This window comes from Phaethon lepturus, unplaced genomic scaffold (assembly GCF_000687285.1).
Source record: "Phaethon lepturus isolate BGI_N335 unplaced genomic scaffold, ASM68728v1 scaffold8078, whole genome shotgun sequence".
Lineage (NCBI taxonomy): Eukaryota > Metazoa > Chordata > Aves > Phaethontiformes > Phaethontidae > Phaethon > Phaethon lepturus.
This window is the reverse complement of record NW_010559653.1, coordinates 29,895-56,516: the sequence shown is the minus strand read 5'-3', so window position 1 is coordinate 56,516 and position 26,622 is coordinate 29,895. Positions and strand designations below refer to the sequence as shown.

The 26,622-nt window shown below is 36.9% G+C and overlaps 1 protein-coding gene across 1 annotated transcript in view; it reads left to right on the top strand.

Annotated features, from left to right (window-relative positions):
• The first annotated feature begins 755 nt into the window (after window positions 1-755).
• The window catches only part of ROCK1 (Rho-associated, coiled-coil containing protein kinase 1), a 50,025-nt gene continuing 24,158 nt past the window's right edge, over window positions 756-26,622 (top strand). Inside the window, exons 1-17 of the mRNA XM_010293422.1 lie at window positions 756-933; window positions 3,798-3,882; window positions 5,751-5,895; window positions 6,187-6,325; window positions 7,553-7,644; window positions 7,827-7,986; window positions 10,652-10,718; window positions 15,749-15,837; window positions 16,808-16,856; window positions 17,422-17,557; window positions 17,965-18,056; window positions 18,186-18,432; window positions 21,162-21,268; window positions 22,406-22,556; window positions 23,471-23,631; window positions 24,477-24,661; window positions 25,337-25,406. Coding sequence (XP_010291724.1) covers window positions 794-933; window positions 3,798-3,882; window positions 5,751-5,895; window positions 6,187-6,325; window positions 7,553-7,644; window positions 7,827-7,986; window positions 10,652-10,718; window positions 15,749-15,837; window positions 16,808-16,856; window positions 17,422-17,557; window positions 17,965-18,056; window positions 18,186-18,432; window positions 21,162-21,268; window positions 22,406-22,556; window positions 23,471-23,631; window positions 24,477-24,661; window positions 25,337-25,406 — 2,115 coding nt within the window. The 5' untranslated portion in view covers window positions 756-793. The remainder of the gene's footprint in view (window positions 934-3,797; window positions 3,883-5,750; window positions 5,896-6,186; window positions 6,326-7,552; window positions 7,645-7,826; window positions 7,987-10,651; window positions 10,719-15,748; window positions 15,838-16,807; window positions 16,857-17,421; window positions 17,558-17,964; window positions 18,057-18,185; window positions 18,433-21,161; window positions 21,269-22,405; window positions 22,557-23,470; window positions 23,632-24,476; window positions 24,662-25,336; window positions 25,407-26,622) is intronic.

Sequence of the window (26,622 nt, the reverse complement as noted above, 5' to 3'; positions counted from 1 at the left end):
ACCTAGTGTTTCTGTGATTTCTGTGTGTGCACGTTAACTTATTCATTTAAACTGTTCTTACCCTTAATTGTGTAAATTTCTCCATTAAGTTAGAATTAAACAAAATCATTCAAGATTTACCTGGACCAAATAGGTAACTACATTACTGGCTGTCTGGGAATGATTGTCCAGAATAGTACTTTTACGATTTTCAGAAAGTTTTAAGTTAGGAAACTTAAATCTACTTGCGCTACTCATATTGAACAGAGCATTGACAACTGTAAGGGAAGTATTTTTACTTAATGGTTTAAAATTTAGCCTTACTTTCTCAACAATAAATACATTGACAATAGAATAATAAATATTTAGTGATAACACAAAGAGAATTGTGCAGATGTTTGCAATACAGTGGTTTCATGTTTGCATGTTTGTCAACTAGCACCCCAGTGAATAAGGAAGCATTTTGTCCTTTTATGCAATGAGCATTCTTTGAAATGATCTCAAAACTGTACCAAATTCGCTAATCTTAAGTTGTAACCAGGACTCTACTCCTTCCATTATAGTGTAAAAGGATGGAAGATCTGGCTGAAACTTACCTTAGAGATTAATTCCTTTTCAGGAGGTCTGCTGGATGATGCAAAATTCCTGCAGTAGTTGTAGCAATTCTGTTACTCTGTGAATCAGTTTTGGCAGAAACTCCTTTCATTTCCAGCAAGCAAAAGATTAAAGATAACTGGAACATTCAGTGACTTGTTTTTTGTTTATTTGCTTTTTACAGTTATTTTATGCATTCCAAGATGACCGTTACCTTTACATGGTGATGGAATACATGCCTGGTGGGGACCTTGTGAATTTAATGAGCAACTATGACGTTCCGGAGAAATGGGCAAGATTTTATACTGCTGAAGTTGTACTTGCATTAGATGCAATTCACTCAATGGGTTTTATACACAGGTGAAATAGAGAAAACTGTTGTTACACAGTGTTGTTTTATTCCTGGTGCTGACAGAATGACTTTAGTAATTGTTTAGGCGGTTCTAAAATTTATGATGTTACTTCTTTATTATTTTGTAATTATTCCATCTTAGAACTTCAAAGGGTTCTTGACATCAGAAACTGCAAGTCTAAGGTGATACAGTCAAAGTAAAGGTTTTCAGCAGGCAGTTCAGAGCAGCAAACAAGTTCCTCAGTTTGGGGAGTAATAAAATTATCCACTTCACCAAGAGATACAAGAACTGAAGTGGTATGAACATGTTGGCCCCAAAATTATTATTTTCTTTTGATTAGAAAAATCTGTTTTGGGAATTTGATAGCAGTAGTGTCCACTGTTAGGAACTGTTAATTCTGTGTTCTGCATTTGAAGCCTCAGCTGGCATTAGTGACCCATTAAACAAGAATCTGTGAAGTATGTGAGGAAAGTCTCTCAGCTACATGTTTTCTTCTAAGGGGCAAGATGGAAAATTGAGGTGCAGAGCAAAGGGACTTGGCTTAGTTTCATCTTATGTACTTGTCCTGAAGTGAAATGTAGTCACTTCTCAGATAGGTTGAGAAGTTCTCTTTTTGATATTTGAACTTTTACCTGTTGTTACCTTTCAGTTGTATTAACTAGGAACAGAAGAATAATTTTTTCAACAGAAAATACAGAAAGAGTTTGAGGAAGACTTAGTATATTAATTCTCAATTTGTAATTTGGCCAGAAGATCAGTGTTAACATGTAAATTTTTGCAAAAATGCAAAAGCAAAGCAAACTACTAATCCATTGCTTGAGTAGGCTCTCATTGCTTGAGAGCACCATTTATTATGTAGCTATGCTACATCTAATGGGTAAATTGCCTGGCTGAACAAACCGTTTGTACATGTGTGTTGCAAGCTTTAGAAAACAGGCATTAGAAGTTGCCAGCAGCACAGCAGTTTTTTTTTCTTGAAAATTTAGATTATTTTGACACCAGCATTTTTTTTTGAATTTGTTTTCCACTGGAGTTAGTCTGTCTGGGCCCACTGCTGAATGGATTAGGGACCTAGTGACAAAGGACATGGAAATGGCTGAGGCTGCCATCTTTGCCTGAGCCTTTGTTGATAAGGTCTGCTTTCAGGCCTCTCAGGTCCTGAGAGGTGCCTGGTGGCAGAGCTTGGGGGAGTCAAGCATTACTATGGCAGAGGAAGATCAAGCTGAGTCACAGTTATGCAAACTGGACATACACATTTCCAAGGCACCAAGTGAGATGTACCAAGGGTCATGAGGGAGCTGGCCAGTATCCTTATGATACTGCTCTCTGTCATCTTTGAAATGTTGTGGCAGTTGGGAAATTCCTGATGACTGGAAGGAAGCAAATGGCACATTCATCTTGCCGGGCCTGAGAAGGACGATCTGGGAGGATCAGGGGAACTGCAGGTGGATAAGCCTAAGGGCAGTCTTTGGGAATCTTAGGGAGTAAATTCTCAGGAAACCATTTACAAGCATATGGATGGGAGGGTGATTCGGAACAGCTTGCATGGATTTACCAAGAGTAAAGCTTGCCTTACCAACCCAGTTGCCTTCTGTGATGAGACGATGGCCTCACTGATGAGGGGAGAGCAGTCTGTGCTGTTTGTCTTGACTTTAGCAAGGTTTTTGTAGCCAAATTGGAAGGATATGGTAGAACAAAGGGTTGTGCTCAGTAGTACAATGTCTCGCCAACTGTCTGCTACCAGTGACTCCTCAGAGGGTTGGTAACTGAGGTCAGTACCACATTTTCATTCACAACGTGAACAGTGTTCAGGTGAGACAGAAAGCATCAGTCATCAGCTGCCCGGAAGATGTGGAACCAGACTTGAACTTGCACACTGAAAAGATGAAAGGCAATGGATGATACAAGTTGCAGCAGTGGAATATCTAGCTATTCATTAGGAAATATTTTTTCACTATGAGGGTGATCAAACAGTGGAAGAGAGTCCTAGAGAGGTTGTGGAATGTCCATGCTTCAAAAAAATTCAAAACTCAACTGGAGTTGACCCTGAGGAACCTAATACAAATACAACTTTGAAATTGCGTCTAACTTTGTAAGCTGTACTTTGATCAGGCAGTTGAACCAAGGATCTTACAAAAATGCCTCCCAACCAAAATTATTTTGTTAGTATACTGATACGTTTCCACTACGCTTCAATTCACAGTTATGGCCAGAGTTCTCCTTTGATGTCCCAGAAATATACTTTCTCCTGAAATTAATGTTATGCTTTCTTGATAATTGTGTCCTACTATTATTCTGCTTCAGTATATTTAATAACATTAAATGTGCTGAACGTTATCACTTACTTTAAGAAAACTTCTTTTCTGTAATGGAAGTATGTTGTGGAAAAGGGCATAAGGCAATACTCCTTTTGATCCATCGAAAAATATTTGTTCATGTTAGTATAAATCTGAAAATGGCATCTACTTGTTCCCTTAAAATAGAAGTGGTACAGAGAAGATGCTATGTTTTCAAGGTCTGTTTGAGCTAGCTAACTCAGAACCAGAATATAATTTTTTTCCTGCAGCTGGATCCTAGGGGAGAGGTACTTCAACCAGTGAGCATTTTTTAGGAACTAGAGGTTCGAGATTAATGTCCAGATTTGTTAAATTTGGTGATTTAAGGCTGCATTCCTACATCCATTATAATTTTTTAAACATTGTAGTTCGTTGGTCTACATGTTGGATATGATACTTAGAGAAAGCAGAAAAAAATGGGGGGAATAATGGTGCTTTCATGTTGGTGTTTTTCCTTGCAATGTTGCATCTGAAAAATAGTTGACTTTTATTGTTTTCATAAGTTAATTTTAAAACTATTCTTTTCTCATTTCAGAGATGTGAAGCCTGATAATATGCTGCTAGATAAAGCTGGTCATTTAAAACTAGCAGATTTTGGTACTTGTATGAAGATGAACAAGGTAAACATAAGGGTTTGTGAAAGGAAAACATACTTAGAAGTGAAAAGAAAATATACTGAAAACTTTTTAGCTAGATGAGAAGACTAGGAAGTTCCACTCTGTTCCCATTACTATTCCTTGTGCATCCTATTCAATGACAATGTAGAATGCAGAAATGGTTCTTGAAGTAGGGACTGTATCAACTTCTATACCATTTCCTAGAGAAATTTTCTGAAGTCAAGCCTTGGATTTGTATCTCAATCCTCTGGATTATTTCTTTAAGTCTTTGGTCATCAAAAGTTAATGTGAAGAAGTGGGATTATTTTTATGTAGTGTGTCAGTAATGGAAGAATCAAAACTGATGTACAAGTCGCTGAATCTGGATTGTACTTACTAGCCACATGCTGATGTAGCGAAAGGGCAAATCTGAAGGAAACATGTTAAAGAATGTCGTAGAATTAATTTTTTTAAGATGCATATCCTGAGGTCACAAAAAAAAATTATTTCGCAACAGTATTTCACATACTGTGAAACACTGTTGTTCCCTACATAAAAGTCTGATTGTTTTGTCTCAGCCTGCACACATATATGAGGAAAACACTCTGAAATATGCGGTACTTAATAGAGTGTGTGTAATATGCACATTGTGTTCTCAACATATTCCAGGAGCTTTGAATACATCGCTTTATTTATGACAAAGCAGGTAAATAAAAGGCACCAATGAAAACCAAGTGCAGGTTATGTACACAAATTCAAGGAGTTGCCCCAAGTCACAAACAGTCCACTTCAGTGGAATAGCTGACACAAAATTTGGCTTTATTTTGACTTGCTACAGATTTATCCTTGACTGATTGTGTTCTTAACAATGAAGAATTTTGAAATATAGAAGAACATTATCCTAGTGTTTAAGTTGGAAGGACCAAAAAAGAAAAGAAAAAATATTACAGAACTCTGCTGTATATTAGCATTACTGAAGTAAACTTGTGTCAACAACACCTTATATTTTCTGCCGTTCTGAACAAAGCTATCTGAGTAGTCTTGAGCCTAGTGTTGGGTTCTTCTAGTCTTTTGAAAGACAAAGGTTACTCTGTGGGAGAGAAACTGCTCAGCATAGGAGCTTAATTTAGTTGCGTTCTGGATTTGCTGCATATGCAAGACTGGATTTATATTTGTTGTATTTACTTAGTTATGTATTTTTATGCAAGTTTTCCTACTTACCCATTTCCAGGAATGGCATAGGATTATTTCAGAACTGCCTGAATGGCACTGGAAAGGGGCACGTGGCTGCAGCTTCAGCATTCTGGATGACAGCTCCAGTGTGACTGATCTGTGTTCTGCCAGCCCATTCTTAGGGGTGTGAGGAACGTCAAACATTCTTCTCACTTGTGACCTGTTTTGAAGTCTGTCTACTTAGAGTTTCAAGGCCCTGTCTACATTTAGTCTTCCTGGCATTAAGTATATTGGGTTGGAGGCGAAAAACTTGCACTTTAGCTGATACTGTCAGCAAAATCCCTGACATGAACCCATTTATGCTAACAGAGGAGCTTTCACTGTTTACGGTACATCCTGTCAGCATATGACACATTTATACTGGCATGAGCAGGAGAGGCTGTGCAGTGTGTATAGGGCCTAGATGCAATTCTGATTATTTCTTGGATGTTAACTGGGGTTTTTAAAGTAACTTTGACTGTGTTTGACAAATCTGGTGCTTTGTTCTGGATTTAGTAGCTTAGAATTGAAAAATGTTAAAATACCCATTCAAAAAAGAACATTTGTTGGTAAAAGTTGATGTTGAACTATTGATGTTGCTTAGGCTGCATAAACTCTTGGAAATGGCTTGCAGTTTTGCATCTTATATTTGGGCCTGGTTGTTTTCCTCCTCTTTATAGGAAGGTATGGTACGATGTGATACGGCTGTGGGAACACCAGACTATATCTCTCCTGAAGTGTTGAAGTCCCAGGGCGGTGATGGTTACTATGGCCGAGAATGCGACTGGTGGTCAGTCGGGGTCTTTTTGTATGAGATGCTTGTAGGTGAGTAGTGGGGTAAACAGGATTGACTAAAGTACTTAACTAGACTCCATGTTAAAATCACTATTGTTTTTAACTGTTCAATTTATTACTCTTCTGACATAAGCTATGGTTTACGGATCCTGGTATTTACAGAATATGTTTTAGAAATATTCTGCCACAGTTCTGAAACATTAGTCCTTGCCTCTTGTTCATTGAGTTGCTTACATTGTTGCATATGTAATTCAAATATAATAAATAAAATCTACAACACTTGTGATTGGCTTTTTAATTTTTGTATTGCTGCTTTTTCAGGTGATACACCTTTTTATGCCGATTCTTTGGTTGGAACGTACAGTAAGATTATGAACCATAAGAACTCCCTTACTTTCCCTGATGACAATGAGATTTCTAAAGAGGCAAAAAACCTTATTTGTGCCTTTTTAACTGATAGGTAAGATTTAAACTTTACTCAAAATGAAAGTAAGCCTTTGTTAAGAGAATTTCTTCTCATGGTGAAAGAACTCACATGTATTTCTTTTGTGTGGGTTTCTAAACTGCTCAAGAAAAGTGGAACTCTTATTCTCTTGGTACGAATGCAATTCAACTCTGTTCCCATTCAGATGCTGCCATAGTTAGGTGTTTTTCTGATCTCTGAATACAGTTCTGTTAGTTGAATGTTCTCCTTCATAGAAATTGGACTTTAGTCTTCTCTGAACTACAGCCATGTAAGAAACTGTTAGCCTCTTGCTTAAAGTACAGAAAGGCCGTTTTAACTTGTTAGTTAAGAATTTTTTAGAACCTTAGCCTACGTCTTTAAGTTACTTTGTCTACCTGAAGGAGCATTTTGTCTAACCTGAAGCAGTAGTTACTAACTGATGTTACTGCAAGCTAGACAGGCAGTAGCATTAGTTTAATCTTCTCCAGTCCCAGTATTTGGGAGAGGAGTTACCAGTGGTTGCTCTTTGGTAGTAGCGTGTGTATCGGGGGAAGGGAAGTGCTGCTACTATGGGTACACCTACCTTAGAAATTTAGTTTGAATATGAAGTGTTACTCCTTGGTAATAGCTACTGTTATATTGAGCTGTGGTGCACAGTGGTGAGGGGCACGCAAAACTGATTCCATTTGGATTAAGCTAAAGCAAAAGATCCATTTCAGGAGTGCCCCTACTGTGCTTCCGGCTCCTAGTGGGCATTCAGGATCAAGGTAGAGTCAGCTCACAGGAAGCCTGTCTGAAATGTGGGTGTTAGGTCTGTTTCGCTTTGTGAGTACACTGCTGTTGTACCCATGATACTTATTAATACAAGCATAAGCTTTGCGTGAGAGCTGGTGCTCCGAAGGAGGGGGGCTGTTGCATTTGCTGGGCTGCATGCAATTTGAACAACAGCATGAACACCTAGAACAAGTAGAACCTAACTGCTGCTTGCCAGCTGCCTAGCCAGTCCATGGTGGTGGAAACAGTAGCAGCAGAGCTTCTTATAGACAAGACCTAAAACCAGACTGTGTTGTGAAATGTAGTTGCTGTGCTGTTATAGGTATCTTCATATGAAAATTTTGAGATATGTCTACTTCTTACTTTAGTTTGAGAGGAGATTTTTTTGTTAGATTATGCCTTAATCCTAGTCTTTCCTTCAGAATATTTTATGTAATCTCCCGTGTTTAACCCAACATTCTTTCACAGGGAAGTGAGGCTAGGACGAAATGGTGTAGAAGAAATTAAGCGGCACCTTTTTTTCAAAAATGATCAATGGGCTTGGGAAACTCTCAGAGACAGTAAGTATAGTGCTTTTCTCAGAGACAGTGATCTGGTTTACTTATGTATCATGTTAGTGAAAGGACTACCATATCTCTTTTAATGAAATTTCAAGTTTTATTTACTCTGTACCAAGGAAAGAGATCTTAGTCACTTGAATAATATAATGATTATTATAATACTATTCTGTGGTTTTTTTTAGCTGTAGCACCAGTTGTGCCTGACTTAAGTAGTGACATTGACACTAGTAATTTTGATGATCTGGAAGAAGACAAAGGAGAGGAAGAAACATTTCCTATACCAAAAGCATTTGTGGGCAACCAGCTTCCTTTTGTAGGATTTACGTACTACAGCAACCGTCGGTATGTATGCAGAAAGCAAGCTAATGGTGTATTCTTTTGTCAGCGCTGTTTCTGACTCTTACCAACCAGTGTTTAGATACAGGCCCATTCAGATTCTTATTAATGATTCAGAATCTTAATAAATTATACTCTTTTGACACTTTGATAACAGCAGTACTGCTAGTTATCAGTACCTTAAAATATCACACTGAATTTGTGAATGTCTTATTCTGCATTAAGAATATTATGTTGTGGTGCTGTGGAAGCTAAGCAAGAAAAATCCACTGTTGCCACTGCTAGGCAGAGCTGCCTGCAGAGCACTGAATTAGGGTCATGAATCAGGGATATGAATATCACTTTGTTTTACTGCGAATTATTGTTCCTGAGCTGTATATGAAGATACCATAGTTTACCTCAGTGTTTTAGCATGTGACAAATTAAACCTTGGCTTATTAGAAATAAGATATTTTCTACTTGCCTGTTACCTGCTTCATAATTTTTTTTCCCCAAAGTACTCATCTACTGCAGAATGAGATTGTAATGCTTTACAGTTTTCACTGTTGTTTAGATGACTTTAAATTACATCAGTTAAAATTAAATTAATTCATACTTTAAACAGTCATTATTATTGTAGGCAACTATGGATAGCTATATCTACATTCAAAAATCTCTTTTTACTTTTACTTTGAAAGCTGCTTTTAATTTTGTGGTGGGTGTCAGTCAGACTTAAAATGGGCTGAAACTTCTACTAAACCATGTTAGATAGGAACTATTAGTTTTAATAGCCTTTCTGGATAGGAAAGCCTTAACGGAAATAAATCTGGTTTTCGTCCTTACACAGAAGAGGAGCCACTTTTCCAAGCCTGTGGTGAAATTCTTTCCGTCTCTGCAAAGGGTTAGATTTGTTGTTGCTTTCTGCATAGTAAGGCATAGAAAGACTTGCAAGCTTTGCATACAGTTTGTGTGAGTTCAGCAGTTCAATGAATTTCACCTACTGTTCTGATTTTAGTCTATAATTTTAAAAAGTATTATTTTTTAACTTGCAGGAATGTTTTGGAATATATTATCAAGAAGATGAAGTAGCATACAGAAGCTTGTTAATAACAGAATTTCACCTTTCCTCCTCTTCCTTCTTGGGAGACAGTATCAGGAATTTAGAGAAATAAGTGTCTGTGTTTTGCTGTCATTGAAGAACTCTGCTACTAATTACTATCATAACTTTGTAGGCTTACTAGAACTAAAATGCTGTCCTAGAGTTGAATTTTGTCCCATAATACTCTGCTGGTGTGTTAGTCTTGAAAAGTCTGAAGCGACCATTCATACTTGCTGAACCTGTAATCCTAATTTTTGTTATTTTTATTCCTTTTTTTGTATTGAAAATAGTTCAGATATTTAAAAAATTGCATATTTAGAAAAAAGTTGCACATTTATCCCCCCCTGCCCCTTCACTTTCATCTTACTCATGTATGCTGGAGAGTCTAAAGAAATGGAAATCTAGGAAAATGATGTGACTTCTGTCTTTAAGGGAAGTAGTACAATCTTGTAGTATAGATTACTTTCTACAACTGTGATGTCATTGAGTGTAAACTAGGAAATACGGTGGTTTATTATTGAACTTCACCTATAACACAGATTTTGGAATACTAGCTGAGAACACTTTGCAGCCCCGTCTGGCTTGTGTGTTCTTTTCTGGATTCTGATGGAGCTGGTGCTGTGGCTGTTTAAATATCACATTCTCACCTGCTCAGCAGCCCTGGTGTGCAAAATATGGTGGCTTCTTGTATGCAAGACAGCAAGCCCCTTTCTGTAGGAAACTGTTCCATTTCTTCTTTGTCGTTTGATTGTCTGAAAGCAGTCTTGATTAATTTGGCCATGGCTTTGGAGATGTCTTTGATTTTTACTCTCCTTGATCTTTTGGAGAGGTTTTTGTGTATGTGAAAATATGCAAGTGAAACAAAAAGGAGGATGTGTCAACCTTCTTCAGTTCATGTGTTGGAGAGTTTTTTCTCATATAATCTGATGCAGTTAGAGACGCTTTATGTTTTTCTAGATCAGTTATCAGGCCATGAATATCACATGAGATACCAAAGTAATTTGAAAATAGTAATTTGTATTTATTTACCTGACTCTTCCAGAATCATGATAAATAGAAATTTATGGTATTTTTAGAAAACACGTAAAATAAGAACACTGGCTTCTGGGCAAACTTTTTGTGCATGGAAGTCTTAGTAAGTTTGCTGCAAGTTACACAATCTCTGCAGAGTTTTCTTCATTGCTGCTACTTGCTGCATTAAGTGCCTGAGTAAATATTTATGGGATGGAAGCCAATGAGAGTGTTGTAACCATGGAAAGCAAAGTTTTTTTTTTTTAATGGTTATTAAAAAAAGAGAAAAGTAGTTGTATTAGTATTTGGCAGAAATCCTTTTTTCTGGAGTTCTTCTACTGTAGCTTTCTACTTCACCCTTTACAATAAATTATATGAGTTTTTCAATTAAATGTGCTTAAATCTTAAAGTATAAAAATACAGAAATGAAAAAATCTGATTAAGTTACTATTTGGTTATCCACATTTTGGAGCAAAAAATCTGGGGCTTATGTTTTAGGATTGTTGTATTCGGTTTTGTTTTTTTTTCATAACCTTGCTTTTAAACAATTCTTAAAATAAAATTTTTTAAATGTTGTTACAGGTATTTAGCTGTCTCTGCAGAAAATTCAAATGATAACAGAACAGGCTCCAGTGTGGATAAAAGTGTGGTATGTCTTACTGATTTTCAGCTTTGGTGGATCCTAGTAAAGAATCTATTGCATATATGAGAATAAACTGAGTTCTAAATGTCTCAGATTATTTTAGTGCTTGGAATATGGGAAATCAATGCTTAAATTTCAACTCTTTGTATGACCTGCCTGTTCAAGTTATTGGAAAAACAGAATTTCAGTTCTTTGTATAACATTGGTTTTCCTGAATTAGGATAAAATAGCTGACACTGCATACTCTTTGTGGAACTGATTTCACTGGTTTTATCTTCAGAAATATCAAAGTGTTTGTGCAGTATTTTTACAGTGCCTTATTGATCCCAGGTGTAAGTTGTCTTTGTGGCAATCATGGAGTCTGGACATGAGTGTGACAGGAAGCTTGGGCTTTCCAGCTACCCACCAGTTTAATACTGGAGCTGGACTTCCTGTGAACTAAGTGGGAGATAATGTACCAAGCTTGGGTATTCTGGTCCTTCCCAAAGGTGCCCCACAAACTATTGGGAATTGGGGCACTGAGGATCTGCATTTATAGTGCAGTTCACCTAGCAAGAAATGTTAAGGAATTCTTTCAGTTACTGCTTCCCAAGCTTCTTGCAGTCAGGTTTCCAGGAAGGTATGCTGAGGTGTTAGAAACAAAGCCTGCTTGGATTCTGTGTAAATTCTGGTGTAAATTAAGCTATTGCCTTAGAATGGTTTGGTATTTTACAAATCACATTCTTTCCAGAAGAGAACACTGTAAAAAAAATTGATAATTAACTCTAAAAGAAATCTTCTTGGCTTTGACTGTGATTTACTTTGTAAGTGTTTTATTCTGTTAAGTTTTCCACTTAGAGTAGGAGAGAAGTAGATAGTCATGTATGTCCCTTTTCTCTTAAACTTGCAGTATAAAGATTTTAATGATACATGGTGTTACCCAGAGAAAATTTGTAAAGGGCAGGGGAACTGATTATGTACTTTACTGGGCCAACTGATTTTATTAAGCATTGAAGTGTCTTTATTTCTTTATATATGTTGATATGTTCCATAAATTTTGTTTTCCTCATAAGCATTTGGCTGTTGATATGGTAAAATTAAAAACAGAGCCAGGCTTTCAAATATTTGCAGATACTCAAAGCTGTGTGCTGGCCTTTGGTTGACTTTGAAGAGAGTTGTTGAATGGACTTGGCATAATTAGTGGGATACAGACACCTGCATGTAGTTAAAGACTCCTCAAGAGTCCTGTCTGTATTGTCAGGTGTATTTGAATGTCTTGTGATTTTAACAGTTTGGGGAAGTGAAGCTCTGGAAGGACATGAATGATACAGATAGGTTTAAATAAATGTTAAGTCTTTACTGCAAGGTGTTTTTACCCCACAGTTGTTTCTCAGCTGTTTTTCTTTCATTACATGCTGCAATGAAAACGGGAATCTTGACACATGGTTAGCAAATTAATTAGTTCTGGAAATATAAGACAAGATATTACCTGGTCTGTCTGCATTTTGGCATGGTACTGAATGTCTTCTGGGAGGGACTGAGTGCCAGAAATTTCCAAGAAATCCATTGCCTTTTGCAAGTGCGTAAAACTTCACAGAATTAGGCCATGACATCGGAGGAGAATGGAATTCAATGTCTTTAACTGAAGATCTGATTATTGGTTTAGTGCTACCATAACCACCTGTAAACAGTTCAGGTATTAAGAAAGAGGAGATTGACAGATTCTTTTGCACTAGGTCTTGTCTTCAGTTTTCTTCATTGTTCAGGGTGCAGAACCAGATGCAGTGTGCCATGGTGATTAAAAAAATAAAAAAGTAGTATGGCAGTTCCAAAGGGGTTTTTCTTGGTTTCTCTACTGTAGGCAGGCTTTTCCATATTCCTTTCCTTCCCTGCCCCTTACTCAAGATGGAAACTAAGAACAAACTAAAACATAAAGGAATGCTTTTACACTGAGTTAATTGTAACTCAGGATTTTCTTAAGGTATTTATTCTACTGATATCAGATTGTGCAAAACTTCTCTGGAAGCATGTCTTCTTGTACTGATTAGACTGCTCAGCAATTTTAGGTAGGCCCCTTGAGGTACAGCACTGTAAAAGCATCTACAGACAGAAGGAAACAAGACGAAGCAATAGAGGTCCAAACTAGTAGGAGTCAGTACAGAAATGCCTCAGTTAGCAGATGTCTTTTTGGATCTGTTCCTCATCCATCCCATTTAGTTCCTTTATGTAGCCCTTCTGGAAAGGCTATAAAATGAGTAACCAAGAAATGGAAGAGCAATTATGTTGAAACCTTCTCATGCTTTATTATTGTGCATTAGCTGTGGTGCCTTTTTACTAAAGTGAACAGCCTTTGAACTGTCTTGCTTCTTGCTTTATTTCTCATACCAAGGAGATAAATCTGTTGTGTACTAGTCCTTCTTCCTTTTTCATCAAAGCTTAGATTTAGAGGCCGTCTCTATGGTTTTTTACTACAACCATTGTCTCATCCACATGGTGTTACATTCTATGTCACACCAGTAATTGATTTCCCAGAACTGTTCTGTAAGTGCTGAGAAGTCTATTTCTTCCAGTATTTCCTTGCTCTCTCAAGTCTTTGTGATAGGTAGTGGTAAATATATAGAATAGAGTGGTGAATATATAAAATAGGCAGTTTCTGGATAGTCCCCAGTCACCATGTCTGTGTTGTCCCTCTGAAAACTTCAGAGCAGCTTAAGAACATGTAAGAAAGAAAAAGGAAGAAATGAGAAAGGGTCTCCAGTTCTTGAGAGTGCCTGAGAGCTCCATGCTTTATTTCCTACTGCTGTGGGAAGGAGAACAGATTGAAAGTAGGAAGTAAGAAAAACACCTGCCTGGAAGTAGGCGAAAATAATCTCACCTACAGCTCTCTCATTTAATATGGATAAAGCATGCTATAATATGTCACCAAACTGAAATCCTAGTTTAGGACTGTACAGAGGGCAGTCCTTGTTGAGAACACTTACTGTTGCTCTCAAAGAAGAATGTTGACAGGTGTCATTTGTTTCCTCTTCATGATCTTAGTGAGCAGTTCTAGTTTCTCTAAGCATATTTTGTCAGAAAAGGAAAAAAGAACAGACATAGGAGGAACTGTTCTGTTGCTCCTTTTTCTGGGGTGATTATGCAAAAGCAGTCAGGCAGTTGTCAGAGTTTTTGAAGTTAGACCAAGGAACAAGAAAACAAGGGCTTGGAACCACTTGAATATGTTGCTTTGAAAAGAGTCTAGGTTAGGACTGTAGTTCTTCTCTGTGAAGTTCCATGAGTGTTGAGGGAAATGTGGGAAAGCTAAATAAGACTGAAATCCTGACAAGATCATAGAACCATAGAATCTTTGGGTTGAAAGGGACCTTTAAAGGTCATCTAGTCCACCTCCCCTGCAATAAGCAGGGACATCTTCGACTAGCTCAGGTTGCTCAGTGCCCTGTCCAACCTGTCCTTGAATGTTTCCAGGGGTGGGCTGTCTACCACCTCTCTGGGCAACCTCTGCCAGTCATTGTGAAACATTGCTTCCTTCTATCGAGCCTAAATCCGCGTTCTTTTAGTTTAAAACCATTGCCCCTTGTCCCATCTCTACAGGCCCTGCTAAAAAGTCTGTCCCCCATCTTCCTTATAGGCCGCCTTTAAGTACTGGAAGGCTGCAATAAGGTCTCCCTGGAGCCTTCTCTTCTCCAGGCTGAACAACCCCAACTCTCTCAGCCTGTCCTCATAGGAGAGGTGTTCCATCCCTCTGATCATTTTTGTGGCCCTCCTCTGGAGCCGCTCCAACAGGTCCATGTCTTCCCTATGCTGAGGGCTCCAGAGCTGTACACGGGACTCCAGGTGGGGTCTCACCAGAGTAGAGGGGCAGAATCCCCTCCCTTGAACTGCTGGCTACGCTTCTTTCAATGCAGCCCAGGATACGGTTGGCCTTCTGGGCTGCAAATACACATTGCTGGCTCACATCCAGATCAGTGAAAAGGTTTAACAGAGTGAATCAGTATGTGCTTACATAATGAGCTTCCTAAAAGTTGATGCCATCTTGTTGTTAATTGAGGATTTTGCTGATGTTGGAGTGGGATTATTGTGCCCAGAGATCCAGTAGACGGTAGATATTTTGAGACTACATGAAAAGAATGAATTTCTGAATCTATATTCCTGGCAAAAACAGTACCTGCTATACTGTCATGTTACAGAATCATAGATCATTAAGGTAGGAGAAGACCTTTAAGATCATCAAGTCTAACTGTCAACCCAACACCACCATGCCCCCTAAACCATGTCTTGAAGTGCCACATCTACGTGTTTTTTGAACACCTCCAGTGATGGTGACTCCACCACCTCCCTGGGTAGCCTGTTCCAATGCTTGACCACTCTTTCAGTAAAGAAATTTTTTCCTAATAATCCGGTCTAAACCTCCCTTGGCACAACTTGAGGCCATTTCCTCTTGTTCTATCGCTAGGTACTTGGGAGAAGAGACCAACACCCACCTCACGACAGCTTCCTTTCAGGTAGTGTTGTGTATTAACATCTGAAGGTTGTTCCCATTTTCAAACCTTAATACAGTGCTATCTGTAAAAATTATCTCTTGCTAAATAGATGTTAAGAATATTTTGTCCCCGTTGCTAACAACCGACAGGCCTGGTTCTGCTTCCTGAACTTGTTGAGAGCTTGAAGGTGCATTGCAAAATATATGTGGTGGTTCATGCTAGAAAAAATGCTTTCTTATGTCTTTGCAGTAATATCTTCAGTATGATTCTGAAGATACTTAAAACATGGAGTATTTGACTTAGTTTAACCCTATGAATTTGATGGAAGTATTCAGAAGTCTGAAAATTTACGTGTGTGCAAGTGATAAAACTGCATAACACTGAAGTTGTTTCTTGTAATTATCTTTGTAAAAAATTGGGGGAGGGGATCACGTTTTGGTAAGGTAAAAAATCTAGTGTTCAGGTAGAAGTGAATAAGCTGTGACACAACATAAGCAGCACTGAATATTCTGAAATACTTTTTTGAAGTTTTTAAATTTAATGCATGTTCTTTCATGTACAAATATATATTTAAAGCTGGAAAATATGCAGAAGATGATCTATGAGTTGGAAGAACAACTACATAATGAAATGCAGTTGAAAGATGAAATGGAGCAAAAGTGCAGGTGAGACTTTGAACTTAATTGTTTACATAATTTAAATACATCCAACACTTCAGTTCCGTGTTGCTGCTTTAGGGTTTATTAGAATTACAGAATCACAGAATCATTAAGGTTGGAAAAAACCTCCAAGATCATCAAGTCCAACCATCAACCCAACACCACCATGCCCACTAGACCATGTCCTGCAATGCCATGTCCACACGTTTTTTGAACACTTCCAGAGATGGCGACTCCACCACCTCCCTGGGCAGCCTGTTCCAATGCTTGACCACTCTCTCAGTAAAGAAATTTTTTCTAGTATCTAGTCTAAACCTCCCCTGGTGCAAGTTGAGGCCATTTCCTCTCATTCTGTCGCTAATTACTTGTTATCCCTTTGAAGAGGGATAGCTACTTACAAAAATGCAATGGATGTGTCAATGTTATTGACAGTTAACTGAAGTTTTACTATGCACTTAACCTCTATTCTGTCTACAGTACTATGTTCTAATATATTGCTTCAACAGAGAGACTTTTAAATAATATTATTCAAATATCTTTATAGTAGGGAGCTGCCAACTATTGAATCAGTGAACCTTTTTAGATATTTAGAATGTTCACAACTAAAAGAAGTTTTAGCAGGTTGCCAGGGTATTCTAATTTTAATGATAGTCTGTTGTGTATATGCATTACATGTGTACGCATTACATGTGTAGTACGCATGTGTTTTACATTTGCACATTAAGGGAGAGAATGTGACACCTGAAGTTTTGCATATATTATCTGCAGCAAAGTTGATAAATACATAATAATGTATTCTACAAATGAGTTCCAGTGATTGATTGTTTTCTTCAATTTCAAATATTTATTACAAAATAGCATTAGCCAAAATATAAATGTTCACTTTAGTAATGGTCCCAAATCATCTCACTAGAAAAACACTATGTATAATGTATTCGTCTCAAATATTACTTAAATGATTTTGTTTTATTTTTAGATCTTCAAACATAAAGCTAGACAAGATAATGAAAGAACTGGATGAAGAGGTAATTTTTTTCCTCAGTGAAGCCTTCTTAGTTGTGGATAGTACTTTCATGATTTAAGATATTTCTTCTGTGACTAAAAAATTGTTCTGAGTTTAAATTTGAGACCAAACCATCACTTTTCAATCCACAGCAATGGAAGATATATTCTTATTTGTACCCATTTTCAAAAACTCTTTCTTTCTGTGATTCACAATGAATTATGTTTCCTCTACTAAATGTTTTGCTTAGTCTTGCTCATTGCAGTTTCTCTGTAGTTTATTGAAATCAGTTACTCTAAAAATGAATGTACGGATGATTTTCTATTGAGTCCTTATGTTGTCTCTTATTAAGAAGTCTAATAGTTACTTACATATAATCACGTTAACAATAACTTTTCTAGTAATTTCATAAATATGTCAGGTGGGAGTTAAAAAAGCCATCTTTTCAGAAAACCTTTTCAAGGAAGCCAGAAACTCATCCATTGGGAACAATGCATCAGTTTACTTGATGAATTAGTTGCAGACATACTGGTTTAGGGATCATTCCTTAAAATGTAAATAGAAAATACCAATGCTTTTAATTTTAGGGAGATCAAAGAAAGAACTTGGAATCAACAGTGTCTCAGATTGAGAAGGAAAAGATGGTATTGCAACATAAGCTAAATGACTACCAAAGAAAAATTGAACAAGAGAATGAAAAAAGGCGGAATGTGGAAAATGAAGGTATGCCATGTTGTCCAAACATTGACACTGATGAGGTGTAAGATGCATTTTGGGGAGTAATTTACTACCTTAGCATCTTAAGTGCTACGCAACTTTAAAGGGATCTTTTCAAATAATGAACACAAATTTTTGAGTTAATTTTTGAGTTTTAATGAGAACACAATATTTTGTCTTATTGTCAAATTCTGTTCTCTATAGTGTACATTGTTGTTTTGCAAGCACAAAGTTTGACCTAAAAATATGTAAGAAGCAAAAAGTCAACAAAAGACCTATTATATGTCAAGAATTTATTTGAGCGTGTTTCTGTAAAAAAAACCAACCAAACAAACAAAAAACAAAAAAAACACCCCACCACAAACCTAAGGATTTTTTTAATCTGATGTATTCATGGTGTAATTTCTCTTTAGTGTCCACGCTAAAAGATCAGATGGAAGACTTGAAAAAAATCAGCCAGCATTCGCAAATTACAAATGAGAAGATAACACAATTACAAAAACAAGTATGTCACTTCTGTTCGGTGTCTTCATTATTTCTTAGATTTGAGAAGCTGTATTGATATGTTCAGATATAACAAAACTAGTCCCAATAATTTCTATATTTGAGACTCTTGTTTGTTTTATTTTAACAGCTAGAAGAAGCAAATGATTTACTGAGGACAGAATCTGATACGGCAGCAAGACTGAGAAAGGTTAACACAGAAATGAGCAAGTCATTAAGTCAGGTAGAATCATTGAATAGAGAACTGCAGGAAAGGTGCAGAGTTCTAGAAAGCACAAAACTGCAGGTGGAGAAAGATTATTATCAACTGCAAGCAGCTTTGGAGTCGGAACGAAGGGACAGAAGTCACGGATCTGAAATGATTGGAGAACTACAGGGTAATTCTTCTGTATTTATACTTTGCCAAAAAGGTTGTGATAACTGTACTTTATTTAATAAAGCAGGGTTACATAAAGGGAGGAAAGCCAACCTGCAAACGAAGTGTGACTCAATAGAACAATTTCTGAAGATTTGGTCTTCCTGATCGTGTCTGAGCAGCTCAGCTCTTGGGAGGGTGTCCTGGTTTCAGCCAGGATAGAGCTGGTTTTCTTCACAGAATCCAGTGTGAGACTGTGTTTTGGATTTGGGATGAGAAACTGTTGATAATGTGTTGATATTTTGGGTTATTGCTGAGCAGTCAAGGACAGTTCAGCTTCTCATGCTGGCCTGCTAGCAAGGAAGCTGGGGGTGCACGGGGAGCTGGGAGGGGACACAGCCGGGACAGCTGACCCAGATTGGCCAAAGAGATATTCCCTACCATACGACGTCATGCCCAGTACATAAACTGGAGTTGGCCGGGGGCAGAAATCACTGCTCGGGGACGGGCTGTTGATCGCCGGGTGGTGAGCAATCGCTGTATTGGGCATCACTTGTTCTTGTACATTCCTTTGTTGGTATTATCATTGTTGTTTCCTTCTTTCTTTCTGTCCTATTAAACCGTGTTTATCTCAACCCACAAGGTTTTTTTCCTAATTCTCTCCTCCACCCCACTGTGGGAGGGGGAGTGAGTGAGCAGCTGTGTGGTGCTTAGCTGCCGGCTGGCGCTAAACCACAACAGAGGGAGAGTATGAAAATCAAGTAGTGAGAAATCACTGATTGCAAGTCGATGGGGCTGCTCTGCCTAAAGGTCTGAGTCCAGTGGTACAGAAATATGGAAAGCTGATACAGTGCTAGGGAAGACACAACACTCTGTCTTACTGCCTTGGTGCAGCAGCCAAGTTGACATACCCTGTACTTTCCCTTCTTTCATTTGTGGAGAAAGCTATTTTGTTGTTAAATTGCATTTGTTTTCTTTTATGATACGTCTACATTACTTTATAAGCAAGATGAAGAGCATTGTAAGGGATGCAGATGTGGAATCCCTTTTTTTCAGGATGCTTGGAACTTTTTACCATTTTAGAAACTACTCAGATATATTAGTTCATGACTGCCTATGCTAATGGATCCTGCCTCTTAGCTTGTCATTTGAAAACATTTGTCTGCAGTATTGCAAATCATTTTCCATGAGGCATAATCTCTTGTTGAGGACTTTTGGGTGGTTTCGGGTTTGTTTTTTTTAAAGTAAACTTTGCTAGCACAAAGAAAGAACTATGAAGAATCAAGTTACCTCTTTACTGCGCTTCAAATATAGTAAATCAATTTAGATTGAATGATTGTAAAGTTCCTGTGAAATGACTGAGTGTGTTTTGATCTGATCTGTTGTTAATTGCAAGCAGGAGGTACAAATGGCACAAGAAGACTATTCTGTGCATTTCAAAATGTGTTTTTGACCACATTCAACTCAGCAGCCTGCAGGAAAAGGATTTTTTTTTTTTGAAGGATGTAGGGTTAAAGTGCTGTACTGGTATATACCCAAATAGCTTTATGTAATTCAAATACTCATACAGCTGTTTTTAAAAGCACATTTAAAATCAATGAGAAAAACATAAGATTTAGGATGGCTTTCTCTTCTTCCATATCATAGTTTCTTACATACTGCCAGGATGTGTCATTATACTTAAAAATTAAGTGAAGCAAACAGGTACCGTAGGTGGATGTATTTAAATTGTTAAGTATATTTAAGTGTACTGTATTTACGGTATTAAGTTTAATATACAGTAATACAAAGTATTTTTTCAGGTATTTATTTTAAAGGAGCTAATGCAAATTCTTCAGTCTAGAAATACATACCGCTACTTCAACATGCACGTATATATACACATAATACAACTACTAAGGCTTTGTGGGAGACGTTATTGCAGCTTTTCAACACTTATATGGGGCTTATAAGAAAGATGGAGACAGACTTTTTACTAGGGCCTGTAGTGACAGGACAGGGGGCAATAGTTTTAAACTGGAAGAGAGCAGATTTACTTTAGATGTAAGGAAGACATTTTTCATTATAAGACACTGAAAGAGGTTGCCCAGAGAAGTTGTAGATGCCTCATCCCTGGATGTGTTCAAAGTCAGGTTGGACGGGGCTCTGAGCAACCTGATCTAGTGAAAGATGTCCCTGCCCATGGCAGGGGCATTGGACTAGACAGTCTTTAAAGGCCCCTTCCAACTAAACCATTCTGCGATTCTACTTAGTATTTAGTATAAACTTCTGATACCACACGGGGTCTTGTGGTAGGTGCTGTGGGGGACAGGGAATAGTTCCTCTACCCATGGCAGAGCACTTGAGTCACAGTTAGGTGGATACATATTTTATTAGTACCTGTAGATCCATTTGAGACTGACTTTCTGTATCATGTGCCTTATCTATGTATTAGTGGAGTTAACATCTGAAAAGGTGCTTGTTGCATAGAGCAGCAGAACTTAATTTAATGGAAGAAATTTTACGTGTTGGGTATTGGGAGTGATGGAAGATACCAAGTTTTGCATGTGATTGTTTTTTGTGAAATGTTACTAATGGCATGCATAAGGAGTGGCTGAAAAGATCAGTTTCCTTTACAATATACAGCCTTTGCATATCTGAAAATTTTGAAGGTGTAAACATTTTAGGAGCCCAGAAGTTAATAAAGGTTGGAAGGCCTATTGATCTAAGTCAAGTAACTAATATTGAATGATATTTCATTTCTTATGGCAGTTCGGATTACAACTTTACAAGAAGAAGTAAAAAATGTTAAAAACAATCTCGAAAGAGTGGAAGTGGAAAGAAAACAAGCACAGGATATGCTTAATCATTCAGAAAAGGTATGGTAAAACGATGTTGAGGCTAATGTTCTTTGTCAGCTTTTGACTATATTTTCAAATAATATTTATTGATGTTGCAAAGTCCTGTGTTCTTGCTCTAAATCAGTCTTGTATTAAAATGATTGACTAAATTTCAGTGCTAATTTACAATCTCATCAGGATGGTAAGTCTCACAAGTCCTCAGTAGTTCTTACTTGTAGCTTCGGTCATAAAATTAATGTTTGTCATTCACTATCACTAACTCAAGGATCCAACCCTTCTGCCAGTAGCAAGTAATTTTTGTTCTGCCTGCGTCCCTGTCACTGCAGAGCCTTGCCTCCTGAAAATCTATGAATTGAGCCTTTTAAAAAACTGAAATTTAAATTTCCGCTTTTACTGGATTTTAATTTGGCTGGATCAGTGCCAGACCTTTTGATCAACTTTGGAGCTGAACCGTTTCAATTTTTTCCTTCCTTCTTTCCTTCCTCCTTTCCTGCCTAAAGAGTGGTAGCAGCATGTTCCCCGCCCCAAGATAGAGAAACAAGTAAAGATGAGTAAAATGAAATCCTGTAGCCTTTTTCCAGATAGGCTACATAGTTCTATGTTTGAGGTTAGGTAAAGACTTGCTGTGCTGTGTAGTCTATCCAAATAAACCAGAGAGCTATGACTACCTATGAGGGAAGGTGCAAGCAGTTACTGTTCTCATTTGGTGTTATGTGAAGCAGTGGTCCAAAGGCAAGTCCCTGTCTCGAAGCTCATCTCCAGCACTTGTTTCATGAGTACTGTTAATGGCTGGTAATCCCCACAATGAAATAACAGAATTGCATACAGGTAACAATGATTAAAATTCCTCTGTGCTCTAGTGTTGTCAGTGGATTAGCTGTATGTTTCCAATTTAGATGACTACTAATTATTCAAACTGAGAAGTTTCCATTATTTTATGAATTTATACACTACGGAAAAATTTTAATGATGTTTTCTCCAGAGCACCGAGTACAGTTTTTGTCTGTTACTATTCTTTCTTAAACATGGAAAATAATATTGATAATTTCTTCATAACAAAAAGTTAACACTAAAGAAGGGACAAAAGGAAATGCGATTCCCTCAGATATTCCAGAAATATTATAGAATTCTGGTAACTTTTTTCCATATCTTTAGGAAAAGAATAATTTAGAGATCGATTTGAACTACAAACTCAAATCATTACAAGACCGGTTAGAACAGGAAGTAAATGAACACAAAGTGACTAAAGCTCGGTTAACTGACAAACATCAGTCAATAGAGGAGGCAAGATCAGTTGCAATGTGTGGTAAGTGTTTCTTGCAAGTTTCAAGTAAATACATAATAAAAGGTATTTTGATTAGGATATCTTAAAACACATTGTCTTATAATGTAGTACTCTTATACAAGTGTTTAAACCCTTGTATAAAGAAAATGCATATCAAAATTTTAAAACATGCATAATGAAAACTATGCTTTTCAAATTATTTTCTCTAACATGGTTCTTGTATTACAAAAATAGCGTTGCTTCTTAATGTTTTGAATATCTTACTGTGTTTGCAATTCAAAGCCATCCTTGGCTTTTAAAATGCTCTTGAATTTTGACATTCTGGCTAATTCTGAACAGAACTGAAAGAATGCATTATCAAGACGGATGTCTTGGAGCATTCATTCGTGTGTAACTGCATTAAAAATACCAGTGTTGTATTAGACTTGTCTGAAGTGCTGAAGTTTCTTTTATAGCTACATATTAATGAATCAAAGATGTGTCTTGATATCTTAATTGAGTAAGTCGGGTTTTTCTTCGTGAAGATCATCAGTACCTGCATGTGTAGTTTGTAACTTTTCACAAAGCTAACATGAATGGTAGCATTTCTTTTCTTTCCCTCTACTGTCCATTCATGGAAATGAAAATTTGCCTTTATTTCATAAAGATTGCTTCAGGAATCTGCCTTTTTTCTTTCACAATTTATCTTCCAGTTGTCATGATAATATTCCAGTGCTTTGAATGCAAATTGGAATTACATTTCTTCTTTAGTGTTTCTTGTAATAATGCCAGGAAGTTTTTATTCAGTAATCAGTCCATCTAAGAGCAGAAGAGCTTAAATAGCTGAACAAAAGGATCTGAAAAATATTAGGATATTTAAGACTGTGTTTGCAAAAGCATTCTTGTAGGTGCTACATACTCATTTTTATTGTTTTCCTTTCCTTAATCTTGCTTAGAAATGGAAAAAAAAGTAAAAGAAGAGAGGGCAGCAAGAGAAAAGGCAGAAAATCGAATAGTTCAAGCTGAAAAACAGTGTTCCATGCTAGACTTTGACCTGAAGCAATCTCAACAGAAACTGGAACACCTTCTTGAACAAAAGGAAAGACTGGAAGATGAAGTAAGTAAAATGTTAATCACTGACAATTTTCTATGTAAACAAGAAATCATAGTTGGATTGAGAAATAGAAAATGAAATTCACTTACACTGGGCTCCTTGTATAAGACATCTCTTAGTAGAACTGAAGATAGTTGTTGGCCGAAAGGGTGTTAGGTAATTTCCGCTTGTTTCTTAGCTCTTGGATGCCTTACATATTTGAGTCCCTAGTTTGATATAATGCATTTTTTTGGTGTTTCCTTGCTTGTGACTTTGACTGTGTAGTCTGATTGGTTTGCAGTTCTGAATTTGCATTCTTCAGAAAAGCATTTGTTCAAGAAAATGCAATTAGAACATTGAGTGTGAAAACTAGGTACTAAGAATAATAGTTTTATCCTTTTTCTTTACAGGACACTGGGAATGAAGGTTATAACACCTTTCTTAAGGGTTATGACTTGTGTAAATTAGTTTTTATATAGCTGGTAGGCTGCAGTTCTTTCTAGGGTGAGAAGTTTTATGATCTGAAATCCACAGAGAGGTTTGCAGGATGTTTCAGCAGACGCTTTAGGTTTCTTCCATTGTTGCCTTTAAGATAAGATAAAACACACTTGGGTTTTTGAAATAAACTAAGTATGGGGAAGCTTTATAATCATGCACCGTCATATCAGTATGTTTTGTAAGGGCAGCATCTTTCTATAAGATTATTGTACTGAAGTATTTGGAGACTTAGGAATATTTTTACACATTATACAATGTGTAGCATCTAGGCAATTGTGTTTGACATAAAATAATCCATATATGAAATACTTCCAACCACATGCAATTGGACATTCAGCAAATGCTCCTACATTGAAATATTTCTCATTTAGGTAAGGAATCTAGCACTTCAGCTAGAACAAGAGACAAATAAGCGAATAATGGCACAGAATGAATTAAAGACGCAAGCTTTTGAAGCAGATAACTTGAAGGGTTCTGAGAAGCAGCTGAAACAGGAGATCAATACGTTGTTGGAAGCAAAGCGATTACTGGAATTCGAGTTGGCTCAACTTGCGAAGTAAGTAAAAATTTGAAGTAAAATGGATTAATTATACATACACTGTTTTGCCTGTTCCTATTAGTGAAAAAAGTTCTTTGGTGCATAGGCATTTTTTCCTAAACTAAAAGAATATTTTTAGCTGCATGTTCTGATTTCTGTATGCAGCCTTCAGTGTTGGAATATTTTTGTTATAAGCTATGATGCAGAACAGTTCTTGGCTTATCATTCTATGTCAAGACATATATCCCACTTCTATTTGAGTGACTTCTTTATGGATTGACTGTGATACTACTCATTAAATCATATGGGACTTTAGTTTTACTACATGGGAGTCAATAGCTTTTTTTCCCCTTTAACTACCTGATTCTTTTTCTTAACATTTCTTAAGCTGACTGTGACGACATCTTTCATGAATTAGGCTTCTGTTATAGTTATCTTCAGCGGACTTAATGTTTCTCCATTTAGACTACTTCTTGTCTTCTAAATTACATACTGAAACGATCATCAGGGTAGAACAAAGAATGTAATTAAATCAGAATTTTCAGATAGAGCAAACTGTTGGTCTTTGTGAAATAATACGTGTGCAAATGTAAGATCTTCATAGAATGCTATTCTGGTTAGAAATAGTCAGTCTTTGTCATTTGTTAGTAGCTGAGGTTTTTTTCATGTTTTCCTTTTTTTATTCCTTCAAAGACAGTACAGAGGAAATGAAGGTCAAATGCGTGAGCTTCAGGATCAGCTTGAAGCTGAGCAGTATTTTTCGGTAAGATTTGCAAAGAGTTGTGAGGGCTACATTTTGACATGAAATCATTGAACAGTGAGTAGTTTGACATTAAATCTTTTAAAATGTAAATAACAGCCTGGCATAAATCAGCAATTCACAAAATTCTGCTTGAAATACAAACAATGAACAAAAAATTAGAAAGCATTAGATAGTCTGTCTAATACATTGCTTTGGAGTTGTCATATCTTATATATTACATTGAGTAATTCTTACCTGAATTATTCAACAGAGTATTTTCTATCTTGAGGTTGGAAAAAAGGTATTTTTCTGACATAATTGCAAACTTTGTAGAGAGTTCAGAATCTCCATTTTTACTGGAATATATTCCATGGGTATATACCATGAGTATATTTAAGAACCATAGAACCAGTAGCATTCTGCATGTATTCCTCATCTTTCTGCAAAGGTACCTTCTCTGTACCTGAGTCCCTGAAGAGCCTTATTCTGTACTCCATGTAGCCAAAGTATGTATTTCATAAATTTAGGTTGATCTGTTTCATTTCTGTGAAAAGAACCAGTAGCATGAGATGTTTTATAATGCCTGAACCTCAGATACATTTGTGAATATGGACAGTTTCATTTCCCTTTGGGAAGAACTTTTTAAATTCGGTTCTTCCTTGGAGGGGCGATGAAATTTTTTGTGTTTACTAAACTGCACATGATTGTAATTTTATTAAGTGTTACAGATTTTTTCTGCATTTCTCCATAACATACTGCTAATAAGATCCAGAGAGTTGTGTTTCATCCTCGGTTTTCTCTTTTTTCACTAGCATGTAGTTTAAATGAGACATTCATAATTCTGTCTGAGTATTTAGCAAAAGTACTTCACTGTAGAAGATCAAATTTGAACTTTCAGGATTACTGGTGGTGTTAATAGCAATACAATAATTAAGAACAAAAGTCATTCAGACCTCTGAATTAGTTACTAAGACAAAGTCTGTCTATACACAAAAAACATAGTCTAAGAGAAAAGATACATGGATATAAACAATGTAACAGTTGGAAGTATAGGACAGCATTAGGCTTGTTTGACTAACATTTTGAGACAGTGATGTTATAAGAGGGTGCAGTTTTGTCCTGTTGTCTCCAAGAGACATGCTCAGCTGTGTCCTAGTGTCTGCCTTCCCTTTTATCAGCAGATGTGTTTGTACAACCATGTAGGAAACCAGACTAGAATATTGAAAACTAACCTGGT